This window comes from Pararge aegeria, chromosome 14 (genome assembly GCF_905163445.1).
Source record: "Pararge aegeria chromosome 14, ilParAegt1.1, whole genome shotgun sequence".
NCBI classification, from domain to species: domain Eukaryota; kingdom Metazoa; phylum Arthropoda; class Insecta; order Lepidoptera; family Nymphalidae; genus Pararge; species Pararge aegeria.
Genome location: NC_053193.1, coordinates 4,704,238 through 4,724,932, shown reverse-complemented (window position 1 = coordinate 4,724,932; position 20,695 = coordinate 4,704,238). Strand labels below are relative to the sequence as shown.

The window sequence follows — 20,695 nt, the reverse complement described above, 5'->3', positions numbered from 1 at the left end:
TGAAACTGCATACTATACGGAACGTATTGTCCTCGTCTCTTCGCCGGATGGTTTTCATCTATTTTATTTACTATACTCTGTGGTAGAATATCATTTTTATAGTTCCTTATTTCTGTATTGTGTTTTGTCTCATTTTCATCCGTTTCAACTAAGTAGTATTAGGTTTAAATTATATGCCTATGTGCTATTTGAATTTTTTTTTTTTTAATTAAAACAATGAACTTACATCATTAATTTTTAATTTGAAATCTCATAATATATTAAATCATTTATTTCTCTCCGTATTCATTCCCTTCTATTCTCTTCTCGAGCGGGTGAAGATCATTATCTACACCCATGTATGTACACCCAACAATAGAATATCATCATAGTAAATAAAAGCTGTATTTGACAGTTCAAAAATAAGAGTGCTCCGATCGTCACCAAACTTTACAGGATTACTCGCCAGGTCAATCCGGAGATTCCCTGAAAGTTTCATTGAAATCGGACCAGCCGTTTCGGAGCCTATACGGAACATACCCACACACTTTCTCTTTTACGAGTATATATATATATATAGATTTGGTACAGGTCGACCATTTTCATCTTTGTAGTTGACTAAAAGTATGCTTTAAGTATTTTTAGTTGAAGTTGCGTGTTTGCCGATAGTTTTATTGTTTCTGAATCTGTGCCAAAATTTTAAACTATGATATTAGAATAAGATTATTGATTGAAATGTAATTCTTGTTTTTGATTCTAAATCTGAATTCAGATATAAAAAGTGTAAATTATTTGTTTTGTGGTATTTTGTGACTTTGTCTTATTGTTTAAGTTGCTTTGGTTAATATTAACTTCTCGATTTTAGAGTTTCATACCCGAATCTGTAAATCCAAAGGGCCAAATAGACAGATAGGTAACATTTATAGTGTTCCGCTCTATTAATGTCACTCTGCTGTCTGTCCGTCCATGCGCATGTCACGGTTCTCTAGCTTTTAGACGGAACAAGTTACAAACAGACTGACAGAAGCCGATTCTTAATAAAATATAAATAAATATACTACGACAATACACACATCGGAATCTAGCCCTAAAGTAAGCGCAGCTTGTGTTATGGGTAGGTAATAAGATGACTGATGAATATTTTTATAAATAATATACTTTTAAACACTCACAAACATTAATGTTCATCACACAAACATCTCAGTTGCCACCAAATTCAGCTAGCCACTGTGGAAATAGCCTGTTACATCAATATATTGCATTCTAAAACCTAAGTTTCCAACTGAGTTCATTTCAACTCAGTTGGCAGAAACAATTACGTAATTTTGAGTAACTAGTCTTCCACTAGACACTGTCTACCGATACTTGTCTATAGAAGGCTTCAGCCGGGGCTAGCTAGTTACTACCATACCAAAAAGTCCCGAATAAATCGATTCTTAATGTGGTTTATGGATTCTATGCTTTCCGAACCGGCGGTAGAGTCACTTAAAATAGACACTCGACGTTTCAAAATAGCTTATAAAGTATACCTACGTAAACTAAATGAATTTTGAATTTTGAACTATGTGTTTTCCTGAACAACAAGTATGTGACTCTCCGTCCTTTCAAATAACTCTATGCCAAAAATAAAGTCGATTGGTAAGGATTACAAACAAAATTCAAAAGATTGTTATACTATAAAATGATGTTCGAAAACAGCAATCTGCTGAGTTTCTTGCCGGCTCTTCTCAGTGGAATCTGCCTTCCGAACCGGTGATAGAGTCACTACAAACATACTGATTTGACGTTTCAAAAGTGCTTAAAAACTAGGCCTGCTTAAAATAAATAAATTTTTAATTTGAATTTGAAGAAGCTTAATTCATAAATCTACGAAAACTTTCCGAAAGCATCTCCGCCATGTCGACGAGATCAAGATACCAAGATAGTGTTTATAGTGCTGTAGGTAGCTAGTCTTTGTATAATTTATAGGAACTCGTAAAACCTGCGCGTATTTCTACGAAGTGCTTGTGGTTTATACCTTAATCTGGTTTCCACCTGCGACAACGTCAGCATTGAATTCCCAATTTTTCAACCAAAATATTTTGCCGGGTTAAAAGGTATTCCTTGTTGCTGGATACATGTTTTGTCTGTGGCTTTAATACCTGCGACAGCCATATTGACGAATTTGTCTTTGGCAGTTGTCACTGTCTTCATTCTCGTGTTTTCACTTTGAATCTCACCCAGTTTTGACCTTATTTCTATAACCTACAATTATCCCTCAGCTAAGAAAGCTATTATAGATATTTTATCAGATATTAAAATTTATATTTCACACGAGATGTTTTTGTTTTTTGATAAAAATTGCTACGCTCGAGGCAGCGCCGGCCACCCTACTGTCAAAGACGCCAAGCAATTGAGCACCGATTACATGTATAGGTTAATTATAAATCTTACAGGTTAGCCATAACCATTTACTGCTTCATAACTACCTGTTAACGTAAAAAAGTGCCGAAACCAGGGTCAGTAAATTTCTTTTTTTTTTTCACTACAAGTTAGCCCTTGAAGTGAAAAAAAAATGCAATCTCAGCTGGTCGTAAGCGATGATGTATTCTAAAATGGTAGCGGGCTAACCTGTTAGGGAGTATGGTAATTGTACCCCTAATCGGTTTCTACGCGACATTCAGAAATTATAAAGTCAAAAATTGCCCCTGCCGGAAATCGAACCCAGGCCCTACTTAAATTTACAGCGCTTACCGTTGCGCCAGGGAAGGTCATCAAATTTAATAATAATAATTTGTAGTTCTAGAACAAAATAATGACTAACCTGCGTGGCAATTTTAATGAGATTTCGTTAAATATCTTCACAAAATTGTACTTTACCTTTTATAATTAATTAAACCTTTTTGTTACCTGTATACTGAAATCGTCCTCAATCCTTGCGATGAGTAAAAACGCTCTCGAGAACCGCATTTTTTTTAGGTCAGCCTAGTTACCAAGGGCGCTATTTTTGCATCGTTCGTAATCCGACCGTGTAATTTTGTCGAGGCTGCGATAAAATTAGGCCGGTGTGTCGAGTTGCTTTTCCAATACTTTTCATTACAGTATTCCATAGCATTTCAATAGCTTCAATATGAAAGTCAATTGCCAATATTGTTGGCATCATGAGAGGTCTGGAGAATGCAAAGCGAAGTATCTCGTTACGTAATATATTCAACTGAAATATCACGTACCTACTATCGCCGATCAAGTATCATCGTATGATATAATTTGTTGTAAATAAATTATCAGTTTTTATTGTATCCCAGATCTAAATCTCAGAAAAGGTTCTTGGAATGTCATATATATTTTTCCAGAGATAGTAGAGTAGCATTGACACGTTTTCTAAAACACCGAAAGACTTGGCTTTGCATTTTACATTATCTTGCAGTTTGTTACTCAATATATCAGTAGTATATTAGAAGAAGCTCGGTCGGACGTTAGGATATCCTTGTAATGAAATAGTTGAATCACCATTCGAGATTCGGCTGCACCAGAATCTACATGTGTTTCAACAGTCCGACCTATCTATATCTTGTATTTGTAAAATATAGTTATAGTTGTAAAATTAATTATAGTTGCAAATTTTAGTTTCTGCATATTTATTTTACGGACCTCTCTGATTGTTTTGAATGTAATTTCTAAGAAAATAAATCTCTTATAAACTGAATGTATTTTACAGATACTAATAATGATTGACGTTTTCTCCTTGGACGTTAAAAGATACTGTTTTGTGCTGTTATGCGATAAATGAAATTCCGCTATTGAACGTTTCCCACGTTTATAAAACGTTTAGGAACCAAGTACCAACATTAATATTAATGTCTTCGTATTATTTATAAGTTATTGCTATATTAAAAAGGTATGCGTTAAAAAGATAGAATATTTTCGGGAGTTTATCGTCGGATTAATATAAAAAAAACAATAATCTCGAATATCAATTATTTTCTTATCATAATTAAAATCTACTAGTTCTCGTGGAAATTTTTATGATTTTATGTTATTCTCTGACCCCTGAATTACAAACTATGCAAAAAATTGCGTTCGCTTTTTCTGTGAAAAGCAAAAGCAAATCTATTCCAAGAACCGTACCTTAATTTTTCCGCACCCAAAAGTAGCCTATGTGCGATTCCAGACGAATCTACCTTTGTTCTGAAATTTCATCCAGTTTCACCGGATGATCTTCACAAAGTCAAAGTCAAAAATATCTTTATTCAAGTAGGCCCACAGGTGGCACTTTTGATGCGTACTTTTCTAATCTTGCAATCTTTGCTATCAAACGTCACTTGTAATTTTTTTTAATGCAAAAATGACATTTGACAATAATGATCGCGAGATTTACAACTGTCGCAAGCCAAAGTCGAAGTCAAAAATATCTTTTTTCAAGTGGGCCCATAGGTGCACTTTTGATGCGTACATAAGAATTACACGGTAGTGAGATGATGGCAATAACCACATTCGTAAACTGAAAACTAAAGCTACGAGGGTTCCAAACGCGTCCTGGTCTAACAAGACGCCCACAACAAAATTTAGCTGGGTGTTTTTTTTGTTATCACCATCTCACAATGTCATTTTAAATTATTAGAAGAGCAACCTGGTTAGAGCAATAATTTACACCCAAGCTTTTTTATCGATTACGTAGTCCCTTATACTATAATAGGACTTTTCTATAAGCTTACGTTTAATACAAACTTTGAACTTTTTAGGACACATCTCCAAGATGTCAATTGGTTATGTAACCTAGTATATTGCACTGTAAGTTTATTCTTACTTCTGATGTTTAAATTATTGCAGTCACATTTTTTCTTAAATTTAGGAATGTTTTTATAGACGTACATTAAATTTTCAAATATGTACTGACTATACACTGTCATTATTTTTTTTGAGCCTGTTGTGAGATACGTAATCACCCTACGGTTCAGACGTTACGGTGGCATTCAGTAACTCCATCAAACTTTCGCATTGTTAATATTATTTTAGATTGGATAGATTTCTATTTTCATGATGCGATATTACACCCTGGTATGAGATAAAATATGAATCGTAGCATTAATTAAGTAGAAGATAAAACCCAGGATTCATTTAGAAATGTTTAATGAACACTACAGATCTCAACGTTTCAGCTTCAATTTAAAGTTTAATTGCGCCGCTATTTATATCATAATCTAACAGTTTTTAATTTTTTAAGCTCACTTACAACCTGCATAATCCAATTTGTTTAATTAACTTTCTTCTTTTATCCGGCTTTAAAAAAGCTTTTTCAATTCGACCTATTTTCCCCCCTTAATGTATCTGCATTATAAATATTATATTCCATAAACTTAAGCATTAGCACTATTTGGAAAGCAACTCCTAATTTTGCCCTTAATTCTAACGATAAGTTTTGTATCTATTTTACACGAACACTCTTCCAATTATGAGTTGTTTTTAATGATTCTTCTTTTGTTCGCTTCAAAAAAATTTTATTCTCTTAATCCTTCAGAGATGGGTCCCATATATCGATTGATTGATTTACCGCATATTGAAAAAAAAAACAAAAAACCAAAAAGGATGACGATGCCGAATTGTTTTATGGTTCAATTTATTATTATTTAAACCTAATACCTACAGACAAATGTTTTGTAAAATGATGAAGTCGGTTTTATATTTTTTCAAAATCCTTAAAATTTAACGTTATGGTCCTAGAATATATTTGAGGTTGGCCCTTGCTATATGATTTTTTTCTTTGTCCGCAGAGCTGTCGGTAAAACCTGTCTCCTCATCAGTTACACCACAAACGCCTTCCCCGGGGAGTACATACCAACAGTGTAAGTATAATAACAACTTAATTATTATTACAATTATAAAAACACTAATAAATATCTAACAATCTTTTTCTATTGGTCAAAAAGTAGTTATAGCAAATTTATTTCATGATACGAGACGGTTTTTATGCCACGTCGTTTCTTCAGAAGCAACTGAAGAAATAGGACTATGGAAACACGGAAAACGTGAGCACCATCACTTTTAATAAGATTTATCTAAGCCGAAAAAGGGTCTGACATATTATGTGTATTGAGCAGTGATCTGAACAGGTAGAGTAAATTTACTCAAACTTTGAGGAACAGAGACAAGATGAAGAGATTTCCTCACGACTACATTTCTTTTCGAGATATCTGTTGGACACTCTCCAGTTTCTCTGTACTTCGAAGAAAATAATGTTTCCAAACTTTAAGCAATGAACCTAATTTGCTATAATCCGTACTGTGTTAGCAAATCTCTACTGTGTTATTTATATATTTTTTTAGTATAATACTAATATATTTAATTATAAAGAATTTTACACTTTTTTAGTACATTTACAACTCCAATATATGAAATTGTAGACATTGTAATGAAGCCAACAGGAGGGCTTCTTCGGCACTCGTACTACATTGTCTGGTCTTCATACAACACCACACGTAGCCTCTAATAAATTCCATGCACATTTTTTTTTTTGGAGTATCCTCAAGAGATGTGTGTTCACATTATCTGCCTATACAATGTACTTTCATTGTGAAGTCTTCATTTCACATACATTTTTCTATTTAAACAACTTATAACGGAATTAAGAAATATTGTTGAAGGGTGCATAAGTATATTACATAAGGAATCACCCTGCAAAAAAATTAAATAAAAAGTAGCATATTTATTTTTCTACACAAACTAATTGGAAACATTCTCGGTGCTTACTTGTGACAACCCTATTGAAGATAATAGAACGACACGTGCATATTACCTACGCTACGCGACGCGTACCTAATAAAGTGACAGAGTCACTTGATTTTGCTTTTGCATGTGGCGCTTGTGTTGGCGCGTGGGCTGTATCTGATTTATTTCAGTAGAAGCTATGGCATGGTTTACTCAAACTTTCAGACGCTCTCAGACTGACTGAGAGAATGTAAATAATGTACCTATATAGCCTCTGAAGTATTATTTCGATTTTCATTTACACGTTGGCAAATTGATTAAACTTAATGTTTATGTTTTAATATCTCAGACGTCTGTAGAATAAACCTTGCTTCTTTTTAATACCTTAGCCCCTATCCATCTCTACTGTTAGACCTGTGCCCGTTATTTAGATATAGTGGTAGTGCTTAACAATTCGTTGCTATATTCCTTGTACCCAAAAAGTCAAAGCCTCACAAGAGCTGACCCAATTGAGAACATAACGCTTCCTAAATTGGCCCGCATTTGATTTGACATTAATCCGACTTGACTACTTCCAACGTGGGAATTCTCGCCACTACGAAATGCATATTATTTGGAAAACATTCCAAAGGTGTTTCATTTTTGGTGAATTTGTTGTCGTCATGCCCGAAAGAGCAGCGCCATATTGAATATGATATTTTAATTTGATAACATACCGACGGTATTGCCACCTACCGGATCTAATGGAGTTATGGGTATTTATTGATGGAAAATTCAAAAACTATATAAAAAAAATATCATCCTTATCATCTAATTCTAGAGGTATGAAATATACCTAACGACCTATTCTCATACCTGCCAAATATTTATAAATTATAAATTAAAAACAAAAGAATCGATTGAGCCATTTTAGAGAAGGCTCCACAAACACCGTGATACGATTTTTGCCATTTATATGTGAGTGTGGTGTGGTACATATTTTATGGTGTGAGTTGTGGTACATATTTTATATTAAAAGATAAAATTATGTCATGTTTTGCGTTATCTTATTTTGAATGGTATTCGCGTTGTAGGAAACTTTAACTTTTTAAATCTAGCGCCATCTATCGACAAGCGTTTAGTAAGACGAAAGTTTTTTCGAAAATGAAATAATTCCGAGAGTTAATATGTTTTTTAGTTTAAAACATACAATAATATTATTCTAGTTAGTCATCGTCGCCTTGAAGCCACGAGTCACGAACATTTAATGATCCTGTGACGATTCTTCCCGCAATTAACGCCACCTGTTACTACGAGAAACCTTAATCATGACGGAAGTATTGAATGCCCTCACAACGCGTTATTCTACGTAAACACGTAATATTTACTCATAAATTGGGCCATATATACGTACATAAACTAGTCTGTAATATAAACGCTCTTTTAAGCAATTTAGCACCTTATTTCCTTTAATTCACTGCTCTAAGTATTTTTGCGGTGATAGCCCAGTGGATAAGACTTCGACTTCACTTTTTGGGGCGCGAGTGCGAATCCCAGCACGCGCCTCTAACTTTTCTAGTTAGTATAGATGTTATGTGCGTTTTAAACAATTAAATATCATTTGCTTCAACGGTGAAGGAAAACATCTTGAGGAAACCTGCATGCCTAAGAGTTCTCCATAACGCTCTCAATAGTGTGTCAAGTCTACCAATCCGCACTTAGCCATCGTGGTGGACTATGGCCTGAACTCATCCTCCTTATTCTGAGAAGAGACCCTTGTCCAGAAGTCGGCCGGCAAAGGGTTTATCATGATGATGATGATGTTTTTTTTGTGTCCTATACGTTCAGAATTTATTTTAATTCAATATGAATGATAAGTAGAGTAAGTTTGGTAGTTGAAATTTAGATAATCGGTGGGTTTATTTAAGTGGGCACTGTGGCAATGTAGCACCTCAATAGTCATATCTGCTAATAGTACCTATATTTTCCAGTTAAGTAGTTATCTAAAGATTCAGCCGTTATAATTAATTAGTTGAAATCTTTACGGAATACGTATAACTATGTCCTCAAGCCTCCGTAAATAATAAAATAACTAAAATGTATTTAAAGCTATTTTGATTCAGTTCTATCTTTTAGGAACATTTATATTCGTATCGTCTTTAAATTTGCTGATGATATACTGTCAAGGTCAAATCATCTTCCAGCTTCGTCCAGGGTAGTTTCAATTTGCTTCCTTACGACCTGCGCCTGCGCCTTTTTCATTTGATCTTGCACGCCATCGTTTTGTGCGCGGATCGGAGAATAATTTGGACGGGTTTTTGATATAATCTGCATTGAATATTTCAGATTTGACAACTACTCCGCGAATGTCATGGTTGACGGCAAGCCCATAAACCTCGGGCTCTGGGATACGGCCGGACAAGAGGACTACGACCGACTTCGGCCGCTCTCCTACCCACAGACAGACGTGTTCCTTATATGCTTCTCACTCGTCAATCCGGCCTCCTTCGAGAACGTTCGTGCAAAGGTAATAACCAAATTGTTACGTCAACTAATTCTTGGAAGTGTTAGAAGTAATATAGGGTACTTTTTATCCCGACATTAAGCTCGATTCCTTTGGGAAAGGGGATGAAAGAGTTTGACGATTTTACACCATAACTCCGACAAATTATAACCAAATTAAATAATTATTTTTGTACTATAGAGGTTTTAAAATGTGTTTAATTTTGCCCAAACTTTGTATAGATCTGAATGTGGTTGGAGATAGAGGACAGAACTCCTTAGCTTACAGCAGCAAACCTATTTTAGGCTTAGCGATACTGAATATTTTATTTTTTGTATAACTACAACTAAATTAAATGCCAAATCAAAAAACAAAATTAAACGCAGACGAAGTCGCGTGCAACAGCTAGTAAGGATATAAATACAGTAGTTTGACCTATAGTACGATTGCTATGTTTGTTCTACAAAGCGCGGCGTTGACCAAAAAGTTATACCTACCTACATAGATTTTTATTATTTTTTTATTTTTATTCCTTCAGTCTTCACTAATAACACATTCTTACCAGTTTAAAACGCAGTTAGTTTATGCAAACCCCTGTTAAAGTATACTGCACGGGATAAGCATTTTTGCATGCATTAATTTAACCCCTACACTACTTTAATAGTTAACATTTAGGAAACGAGACGCTGGGTACTGTTATTACACGCTTTATATTAGCTTCACTTGTATGTTTGTAACCGATTTCTTTTGACGCTATTTTGACCCACTTTAAACGGTCAGATTTCGTTCAAACTTTGTAGACATATCGTGGACCGATAACAATACACTAATTTGAGAATATTAATCCAATTTTCAATATATAAAAATAATATTTTTGTTAAGTTACATAATTTTCAGCTATAGTCACTAATATGTTCGTTTTAATTTCCAACCATTATCTTTAACTTCTCTCTTTGATCTCTAATAATCTCTATGATGGTGAACCGATTAATTTTGCTCTAATAAAAATAATAGATCAAGAAAAACTAAAAAAAATCGCTTTTGTAAATAAACTAAACTAAAAGGTAGAAATTAGTTCAGTTTTTTTATACCGAGCGTGTTTTTTAGTTTGTTTGAACAATTTGATTTATTTCGTTCAGACCTCGCTGTAAATTTACAGGTTTCATTAATAAAATTAACAACAAAAAAGGGATGCGAGCCAGCGCGGTGGACTACGGCCTTAACCCCTTCTCATTGTGGGAGGGATTGTGCCCTGTAGTGGGCCGGTGATGGGTTAATATGATGGTCATGATGAAGAATGACGTGGCTTGATTATTTTCCAGTGGTACCCTGAAGTGAGGCATCACTGCCCCTCAACGCCCATCATCCTCGTCGGCACAAAGCTCGACCTACGCGAAGACAAGGACACCATTGAAAAGCTGAAGGACAAAAAACTAACGCCCATCATTTACACATCAGTAAGTATACGATTAAATAGCTCATTTGTCGACCTCCCTGGCGCAACTGTGAGCACTGTGGTTTTAAGTTGGAGGACTCGGGCTCGATTCCCGGCAGGGGAGATACAAATCAAATCGAATATTTTATTTCAAAGTAGGTATAGCTAACTGTACACTTTCAAATCTTCATAAAAATCTGTCATTATTTCAATAATAATTATTATTATTATTACATGAATTGGTTAAACCATTTCGTAATTAATTAATAAAAACAAAAGATGAAAAATTATATAAGCCAAAGTTTGTTTGGACAAATTATTGAAATAAATTTACGTGAAATTATATAAAAATACTAATTAGTAATTTTTATAAATTTTTAATAGTGTTTTTTGATTTTATTTTTAAGCATTGTTAAGAATTTAAAAAAAATGAGAAAGAATAAATGATAGAAAGTAAAAATATTAATACTATCGATATGGGAATACATTATTTTGACTTTTCTGTTGTCTGGTCTGGATGGCTTTGGACGGGGCTAGTTACCACCCTGAGTTAGACCTGGCGATAAGCTAGTGTTCAGGTATAATGTCGCGTAGAAACCGATTAGGGGTGTGGATTAAATATGTTTGCCATACTCCCTAACAGGTAAGCACGCTTCCATCTTAGACTGCATCATCACTTAACACCTGGTGAGATTGCATTCAAGGGCTAACTTGTAAAGTAGAAAAAATAAATTGTACTTTTTTTTTTTTTCTACTTTACAAGTCACTTGATTTTTTTTGTTATGCTAGTATAAGTCTCAGAGACAATAAATAATGTACCTCTAAAGCCTCTGAAGTATTATTGAGGTTCTTATTTATACGTTGTATATTCTTTTTTTGCAGGGCCTAGGCATGTCCAAGGAAATCGGCGCAGTGAAATACCTAGAATGTTCCGCGCTGACCCAGAAGGGGCTGAAGACGGTATTCGACGAGGCGATCCGCGCCGTGCTGTGTCCCGTACAGCCGGTCAAGGTGAAGCGGAAGTGTTCGATACTGTAAGGATTGCGACGCGTCAGGGTAAGTACTCCCATTTACTATTGTAATTAAATACATTGATTACAAAAAAGCGCAACGCAAAAAATAAATAATTCATAAATTTTTATAAAATTTAATATTTATAGAAATATTAATGTTAAATTGTGAATTATGGTAGTTGGAAAAGATCAACAGCTGAGCTTCTTGCCGGCATTTTCTCGGTAGACTGTGCCTTCGGAACCGATTGTAGAGTCAGCATCGCTGTACAGTACAAAAATTCAAATTCAAAATTTACGTTGACTTATATTAACTTTGAAAATTAATGTCTGTGTGTTTGTAACACGGGTCTTCTCGGTAGACTCTGCCTTCCGAACCGATTGTACAGAATAAAAATTGTACAGCAAAGTAAATATAAGTCAACTTAAATTTTGAATTTGAATTTTTATACAGTACAAAAAGGCTGTGAGGGTTATGATGTTATAGCTTAATTTCATATTCTCTAACATAAGTTTTTATTTCAGAGAGAGTGAACGAAGCTCGACGCCAGTGTAAACAGCCTAGCTATTATGAAATTTAGCGCACCAAACAATCCGTCTTCTATTTTACCACCAGAGTGCTGTATGAACTAAAAATATGGACTGCAATCAGATGCAATACAATAGATGTTAATTCTTAACTGTTAAAATACGCATCATTTAAATGTCACGTGGGTTGGTGTGAGTGAGCTAATGTAAACGCTTTTGTATAATCTGTGGAACGACACTGACATTTGACAGTTGTCTATGGCTAAGTGACATCTTTGTATAATAAGGGAACATATTATCAGGTTTTTTTATCGAGTATAATTCATATTTGGGTGCTTTTTCTAACGCGACTTTTACTATTTAAAATACATTCCTACACTGTTGCTTGAACACCTTACGTCGCCATTTTTGTTTTAGCATCGATAACATATAAAAAAAATCCTCTTTGGTGCGTTGGTGTTTAAATGTGGAATTGTTGAAATTTTTGTGTTAGACAGAGATTATATTTTTCGATTTATTATTGCTTATTTTTGTTCCCAATAATTGTTGTATTTCATTAATTATTAGGTGTCTGTAAGTACATACACAGTATTCGCAAAAAATGTTATATAAATATTTAAACTTTCGTATATGTAATGTGTATTTTTTAATGCAATTATTGTATGCTATAATAGTTATTGTTAATTTGGGTAACTTTGGTATTTTTCTGTAATGCATAAATGAGAAAGGTTCTTGTCTAGTTTTATCAACTAGCTGATGCCCCTAGTGTCATCCGTGTTGGATTGTCACAAAATGAAATTATTTGGGTAATTAAGGTATTTTTTGTGGTAACAGTATTCGATTTACACAATTTTTTCATTAAACAATTCTAGATACGAAGATAATATAAACTTTTCTATTTTTTTTAGCACTTTTTGTGGTGTGCAATAAAAAATATTCATTCATTCATTCATTCATAAAATAGATTAAATTTTATTTCCACTACAAAGTTCCCAATATAACTCTTACGAACTGTTAGCATATGAATCTGAATCACATCTAAAATAGTTTAGTAGTTACAATGTTTATCAGTCAGTATAAAGATCAATTTAATCATAGCTTGCATACATTTAGGTACAACTTGAAAAATAAACCAAATTCTCTTAGACGATCAAAGTTAACGTTAAAAGCAAAGTTACCCAAATTAACGGTACTGTTTACGTTAAAATTATATATTAGAAGTTAAGATTTTTTTTTAATTTTCGAAAAACAACAGCTTATTGAATTAAATTGGAAATTAACCATGTTGTTTTTGTAATTATAATGTTTTTATGTAATTAATAGGCACAAAGTAGCAGTAAAAATTATTGTTGCCAACATATTTCATGTGTTTTAATGTTATTTATTAGGCTATTCGCGTTTCACATATTAAGCGTACCTAAAACACGGGCGATGGCGGTAGCGGCAGCGGTCGCAGTGTCGGTCAGCCAGGGCTTGTTAGTTTACATCAGCGGTCAGCGGTCTATTGCGGTCGGTTTTATCTACGGTCGTTGGCAAAGCCAGTGGATGATGTGGTTTTTATACTAACTATCAATCATTATTACTTGTCACGTGTCAGCCATTGGTGTCATAATTAAAAATTCATTTATTTCAAGTAGGCCTAATATAAGCACTTTTGAAACGTCAAGTCTGTCTGTGTGTAGTGACTCTACCACCGGTTCGGAAGGCAGATTCTACCGGATGTCGGTTATTATATCAAATATGAAATCTTTTCAATAATCTGCAAAGGAACAGTGTTTTGGGTCTTTGCTTTAAATCTTTTTCCTATGAGATAAGACCAAGTTGTGAGACTGGTTGGGCATCGGACCGATTTAATGTTTCCAAAGTGCTTATAAACTAGGCCTACCAGGAATGAATGAATTTTTAATTTGAATTTAAATTCTGTATTTTGAATTTAATGACGATATTTATGGTTAAACGAGGTTACTGTTACGAAATTACGACGTTATTATCTGTATACCCTGCCAATTTGACCGCGACCGCGACTGTTATCGCCGCCGCCTCTGTTTGGAGATCGCTTTAAATCTACGCCCAATACTTTAGCACCCGTGAACTGCGTTAGATACATATCGAAGTTAGCTAGCTAGAGAGACAGATGAATGCAATTTAATTAAACAATTGTTTTGATGATAACTTGTACATTAATTATCAGCGTCATTTTTAATCATTAATAAACTATAAATTACAGCGTACCGTATTGTCTGATAGCCAAATTTTTTTTTTAAATAAAGTAATAAAATTCGATGTGTTATGTTTTTAAAGTTATCATATTCTTTTATTTTATTAATGAGTGTAACTGTACTTTTTGTTATAAACTATACCAGATAAATAATAATTCTTAATGATATATTCAGACATTTGCAAACTATTTTTTTCAATGAAATGTTAAAATTGAGATGGTTTTGCCAATCACAGTTATTTATTTACCATCAGTGACTCGTAAGTTTTTTATTAAATATTTTTTCTGGAACGCCTAAACAAAAAATGATTTATCTAGTTTTAAAAAAATATTACATTTAAAAAAAACCTTACCTTCATTTAATGTTTGAATGTATTTAAAATTCAATCTTTTAATTTGTCACACTGTAAAGAAAAACGTCCCAAATAGCTGTATAAATAAAAAAAAAAAATTTTTTTCTAAAATGTCCATATTATCATCAAACAAGCTATATTATTCAAGTCTTATAAAAACTTCTAAAGGTTACTGTGAAATGCCGCACAATTATTAAGTTAAGCTATTAGCGACCAATTTAGGACTTTTCTAAATTGTCGCATAGTCTTTGGGAGACATTTTTCTTAAAAAAAAAAAAAAAAATGTGATAATGGGTTTAGCCTTTAATTGACGTTAACGGCCTTTTTGTTTTCATATTACGCCTAAATAACATTTTAATTGTCTTATCGACACTTGAACTGACGTTTTGATTGCTTTTAACTGATAGGGTATTTCCACATTAGCATAATCGATATCGCTACGCTAAACTGCCTCGTTGGTACAGTGGTTTGCATGTTCGACTGCAGATCGCGAGGCCCTGAGTTCGATCCTTGAGTCGGGCCGGTGGAATATTGGGTATTTTCTATCAAGAAATTCTTAATACCAGTCCGGCATTTGCAAATTGACGGTGTATCAACCTTCTGTCTCGTTGAACACCTAAAGTTTAGGGTCCTGTACCTTATCTCTATCTGTTCGGGTCGGTGCCGCCGTCACATCAGACTATGGGAGTGAGACAATGGAGAGTGCCAGGTGCTTTTTTTTTTTTTTTTTTTAAATTTATGGAAATATTTTGACCAAATTTTCAAATTTAAAATCAAAATTTCTTTGTTAATGTAGGCCTATCACAGGCACTTATGAAGCGTTCATAAATATATATAAGGGGGCGGTGATAACTTCGTTCGCCAACTTAAACATAAAGCTACGGAATGTTCCAAACGCGCCCTGGTCTAAAAAGAGCCCACAAAAAACTTAGCCGGGTAGCCTTTTAACATGACCGATATAAAGAATATGATAGTGTGGAAATAACCTTAGGTGTAGGTTAATTACTGTCTAAATCCACTCCTAAAATAATTAAAAGTTAGTACACGTAAACACGCTAAGGTATGTGCAATTGTTATAGCATTTACTATCGACACATCGATGCCATTTATTATTATTAATAATAATAATAAAATATTTGAAAATGGAATCTTAGCCGCTTTGATTTCCTTTCGAAAGCATAAACAATTGCACAAAATAGGTACTTAGCTAATAAGGTTTTAAATGTATTGTTCAGATGCAAATATTTAGAAGGAACGGCATGTAAATAACGGTAATTTTAGTATTATTAAAAAAAAACTAAACTGTAAGTGATCGCGCCATTTACTATGGTGTTGCATTTTTTATATCTAGGAAACATTTAAATAGGGCGCTTCGATCACACGTTTTTTATACATATTAGTTGGTATGTGTATTTGCTATCATTAATAAAGGAATTATTACATTAAAATTTATTAAAAACTTTTTTCATTACCTGTGCGCTAACTAGTACCTATGTCAATAACCTATATTTTATTATGTGGTGTCCTGAAATAAGTAATATCTAATATCGATTATCGAACATATTTTTGTATGAACCTTTCAGAATATTTAATCTATTGGAGCAGATTTAAAAGTCTCTTTAAATTAACTACGCACCTTCTGAACATTGAATTTTTTTTTTAAATCTGTGTGATATTTTTTGAATTAAAAAACACCCTGTTTTCAAGAAATTCGACTGACGCAGCGCAACGCCGCTATTATTTATCGTAACGGACATTCTGTGTACCAAAAAATTGTTTGTTATTATTTTTAGTATACTGAGCTGATTGGATTATGTACCCAAAATCACTTTCCATAGCATCAAGATGGGGGGGGGGGGGGGTTAGGACGATAAGAATGTCCCCGTAAACATATATGAACAAAACGATTTTTCGAATTAAGTTAAGGAGGTGCGTATTTTTACCCAGTCGCACAATCTTAGTAGTTTATTATATAATATAAAATTATGTGAAAGTAAAATAATTTAAATGCTTTATTTTTGTTTGCCTTGTTGTTTCGTTTTATGATTTAATCCGGCACCGAAATACCAATAACCATGTATACCACATTCTAAGTGACACCGCGTGTTCAAATATATCCGCCATTGTTGACACGCGCTAATGACAACTGAGTGAGCTCACTCACTTTGCTTTTCACATGTTTTGGCAGTTTATAACGATGTAAATCTTTTTTATTAGCTGTTTTGTACGACTGGGTAAAAAACTACAAAACATTAACAGGAATCTTTATATGAGATTTGCACGCTAGGAATCGTCAGGGTAAAATTAAACGTATAAACCTTGTTTAAAACTGAAGAGTCCTCTACGACTATCAATATACTCTGTCAACGCAAGATGCATCTAATGTATATCCATTTAAAGTCGTATTCTGTACAACTAATTTTTATTTCTCGAACATTCTATTAGGAGCGCTAACTGTAGAGCATGGACGACATTAAGCTGAAAAGCAACGTGATTACGTCCATTTTACTCTGACGTCAATGTTATGATGCTTAAAAACGACCATTTATGATTCCGAGCGTGTAATTCTCAAACAGAGAACCGCTCAAGCTGTGCAAATATTAATCGTGTATATTATTGGAAAATGTATAAGAAAATATTATTCGACCAATATAGTTTCAATTGTTTAAGGTAAAATATACTATGATATGCTATGATAATATTTTGTGAAAATTATTTTCATTGACAGTTCAGTTTTTAAACGGCGTGTTACGTCGTTCGTGTACACCTCTAAACGTCTTGTTACGTCGTTGACGTACAACTCTTAAACTAAATTGACAGGTCTTAAATAGCGTTTTCTTTTCCAGTTGAAAAAGGATGGCACTAATTTACAATTGACTAAAATAATCTGTCATCTCTTTTAAATATAACACTACGTGGTTAGGGATGGTACTCAACGGGAGCATTCGCTGCACAATCTGCATGTTGCGAGCATCCGTTGCGCGAATGTTTTATACGCGCCAACAGTAATTCGCAAATCAAACATTTACGCAAATACAACAAAGGAATCCGTTATTAAGTACTCTTTAAATTGTTTTGTTTGTGATCACAGCATTCTTTCGCGCATCAAACATTCCTTCACCCGGAAGACTTTGAGATAGAATGTAAACTGTAAAATGATCTTATAAAAGAGAAATCTGCTGAGTTTCCGGCCGGCTCTTCTTATCTGCCTTCCAAACCGTTGTTAGAGTCACTAAAAACAGACTGAATTGACGTTTCAAAAGTGCTTATAAACTGAGCCTACTTGAAAGAAATGAATTTTGAATTAATTTTTACGTACTCACCAAACTGGGTGCCTAGTGTGTGATATTCTACATGCGTTTACGTATTCGTTCGCGTGTAAATAAACTAAATGCGTGTGAATGGAAAACGCCATCTAGTGAGAATAATTGTAACTGGATGACGTTCTTGTGCTCGCGTCATAAACGATCAAACGAAGTGAATGCCTCCGGTGAGAACCATGCATTAACTTCATATCCGCCAATACTTCGGTGATATCTTTCACAACACCTGGTATTTTTACAAATTGTTATTGATTAATAAAACGCACTGAAGCGTTTTACGAAGCCATGTGCAGCGTATCGCCCTGTCACTGTGTGCGTTAACCTTAACAAGGAAACGCCGCAGCAAATATCTATGCTGAAAATGTTTCTGATTTCATTTCTATCACATTATGATTCTGTCGTATTCTGTATATGTCATTTTATTTCTAATATAGTATGTAGTTAAACGCTTAGTATGTTAGCGCATATACATTTTAGTCGAAATTTTTTCCCCTAGTGTCTATTGTAACAGACGGAACATTTATTGGTGTTAGCTTTTTTTATTGTTATGTCATTGTTACTAATACATTTTATAACCAACATATTGTCGTTACGTCTACCTAACAGTGATAATATATGCATAACCAGTGAGTCTTAAAAGTAGAGTAGACATGCCCCGTTCTAAGACATCAATAATATCATAGAATAATTTTACCTAAGTCCGCGGCGGCTTGCCATTTTTACATGTACATGCCAGTATGAGCAAGAATCTTTTGTTTGTTTGCGCAGTGAGGACGCATTTTGGAAGATTTAGCGTTACCTTCGCTTTGTTTTAGTTGCTCCAGTGATCCGCAGTCTGAACACAAAGGAATTCATTTAGTACAGATTTGACGTTTCAAAGTCTACGTGTATTAAATGAATTTTACATTATGTAATCGATTAATTTTAAGTTCTCAAGTTCTCTCGCTTCAGAGATTGGACCACAAAGTTAGTGCGACAACATGTTATTCTCTAGCATGTAGTACATTATTGTGTAGTATAAAACTATGAAATATGTCGACAGAATGAATTCTCAAGAGCGTATTGAAACACGCACAAATAAAACTGCCACTGTGTTTATATAAATACACGCCTTTGTGTTTTTGAGTAAATCGGCTGTGACAAAGCGAACAGATCAGTTCTGATAATTTTAGGTTTCGTACTTGACAACAGAATAAAACAGAACTCACTTAGGAATATAACAAATTGTTAAAGTTGATTGTCCACATTTGTGTCTAATTGTAAGGACGTTGAGGTGATGGCGAAGACGCAGTGCAGTGCTAAGATATCAGTGAAAATGTACACTGGACAAAATTGTGGACAATGGGCACATTTGTGGAAAATGGACGATAAACATAATTGTTAACTTGGCGAAATTATGGTGACTCGATACAATTGTGGACCCTGGACACAATTTCAGACTCTGGACCCACAAGGTTCTCTGAGAAGCTATCGTCGCTGGTTTGGTAGATGGAACGACAATAAATCATGTGTCTGCTTTTCGTAACCGCTTGTACAGTTCATTTTATACGAAACGTAAATGTATTGTATGGCAAATGCGCCGAACGTCAAATTCGATGGATGAACGCTGTCAAATACTTCTTCCGAATATTGTGAAGCCTCTGAATAATTCGAAATATATTTATATTAACTGTTCAAATGCTGGTTTTATTTAACACACCCTAGGTAAAGATGACTAGCAAGGTGAGGTCTATTTTCAATTTATAAGGCTCTCTTGAACTGCACGATGTTTAGCTCGTGGTACTTACCATACTCGAGGTAGTACATTACTATATACTATATACAAGGTAATGTATTATCTCGGGTACATTACCACTATAATTGCGCCAAAATTTTCCCTCGGCTTTGTAAAATCGTAGATCCAAGAATACCTGAGTGTTTTAGTTTCAAAGAGAACAGACGCAGTTCCAATGAACACTGATACAAAGTTCCAGTTCCAATCTAAGGTCCGCAAATGGAGAAGAGAAAGTCACTGAAATCAGAAGGAGGCATAAGATTTGTCTACTGTGCTGCCAAAATAAACATTGAAAACTATCTGCACCAAGTGATGTTCTTAGTCTCAAAACGCCTACAAATAAACATCTCAGGTATGTACCTGAAAAGTTTACTAGGTTCAATTCAATATTTTGAATAATTTCGTGCTTGGGAAGAGTATTTCAGAGTAGGGCCTCAGTTGGGCTTGGGACGCCCTATAGAAGAAGCTTCGCGTGTTGCTATTGGCTACTTGGTTTTAACTTTACTTTAACCGATCCTACCTAGAGTTTATCCCTATACAAATGTCTTAAACTATGCATCAATTAAATTGACAGATTTGTTGATTACCAATACCTGAATTTCAGGTCTTATCTATTTCTAACTTTATGTAAGACTAGCAGTATCCCACGTAAGTACAGCTAGTAATCGGTAACACCTTACAGATTTTTATCAGCTATTCTTTTTTGTAAGACGTTCTATGTGACTTATCTTGTTGCAGCCATTAAACAGCCTACAGCCTTCCTCGAGAATCCCACCTTAGAGATTATAGGCGCGTTAAACCAATAAATAATTAACTTTTATAGTAGTATAAATTGTCTCAATAAATACGTACGTAACTAATGCAAACTCCAATGCCAAGATAAAATAACTCATTTGAATTGAATGTTGA

At 34.1% G+C, this 20,695-nt stretch overlaps 1 protein-coding gene across 1 annotated transcript in view; it reads left to right on the top strand.

The window, feature by feature from the left end:
* Positions 1–13,029, top strand: part of LOC120629176 (ras-related protein Rac1) — a 59,261-nt gene extending 46,232 nt beyond the window's left edge. Inside the window, exons 2-6 of the mRNA XM_039898011.1 lie at positions 5,730–5,801; positions 8,989–9,169; positions 10,468–10,602; positions 11,463–11,636; positions 12,116–13,029. Coding sequence (XP_039753945.1) covers positions 5,730–5,801; positions 8,989–9,169; positions 10,468–10,602; positions 11,463–11,618 — 544 coding nt within the window. The 3' untranslated portion in view covers positions 11,619–11,636; positions 12,116–13,029. The remainder of the gene's footprint in view (positions 1–5,729; positions 5,802–8,988; positions 9,170–10,467; positions 10,603–11,462; positions 11,637–12,115) is intronic.
* The last annotated feature ends 7,666 nt before the right edge of the window (positions 13,030–20,695 follow it).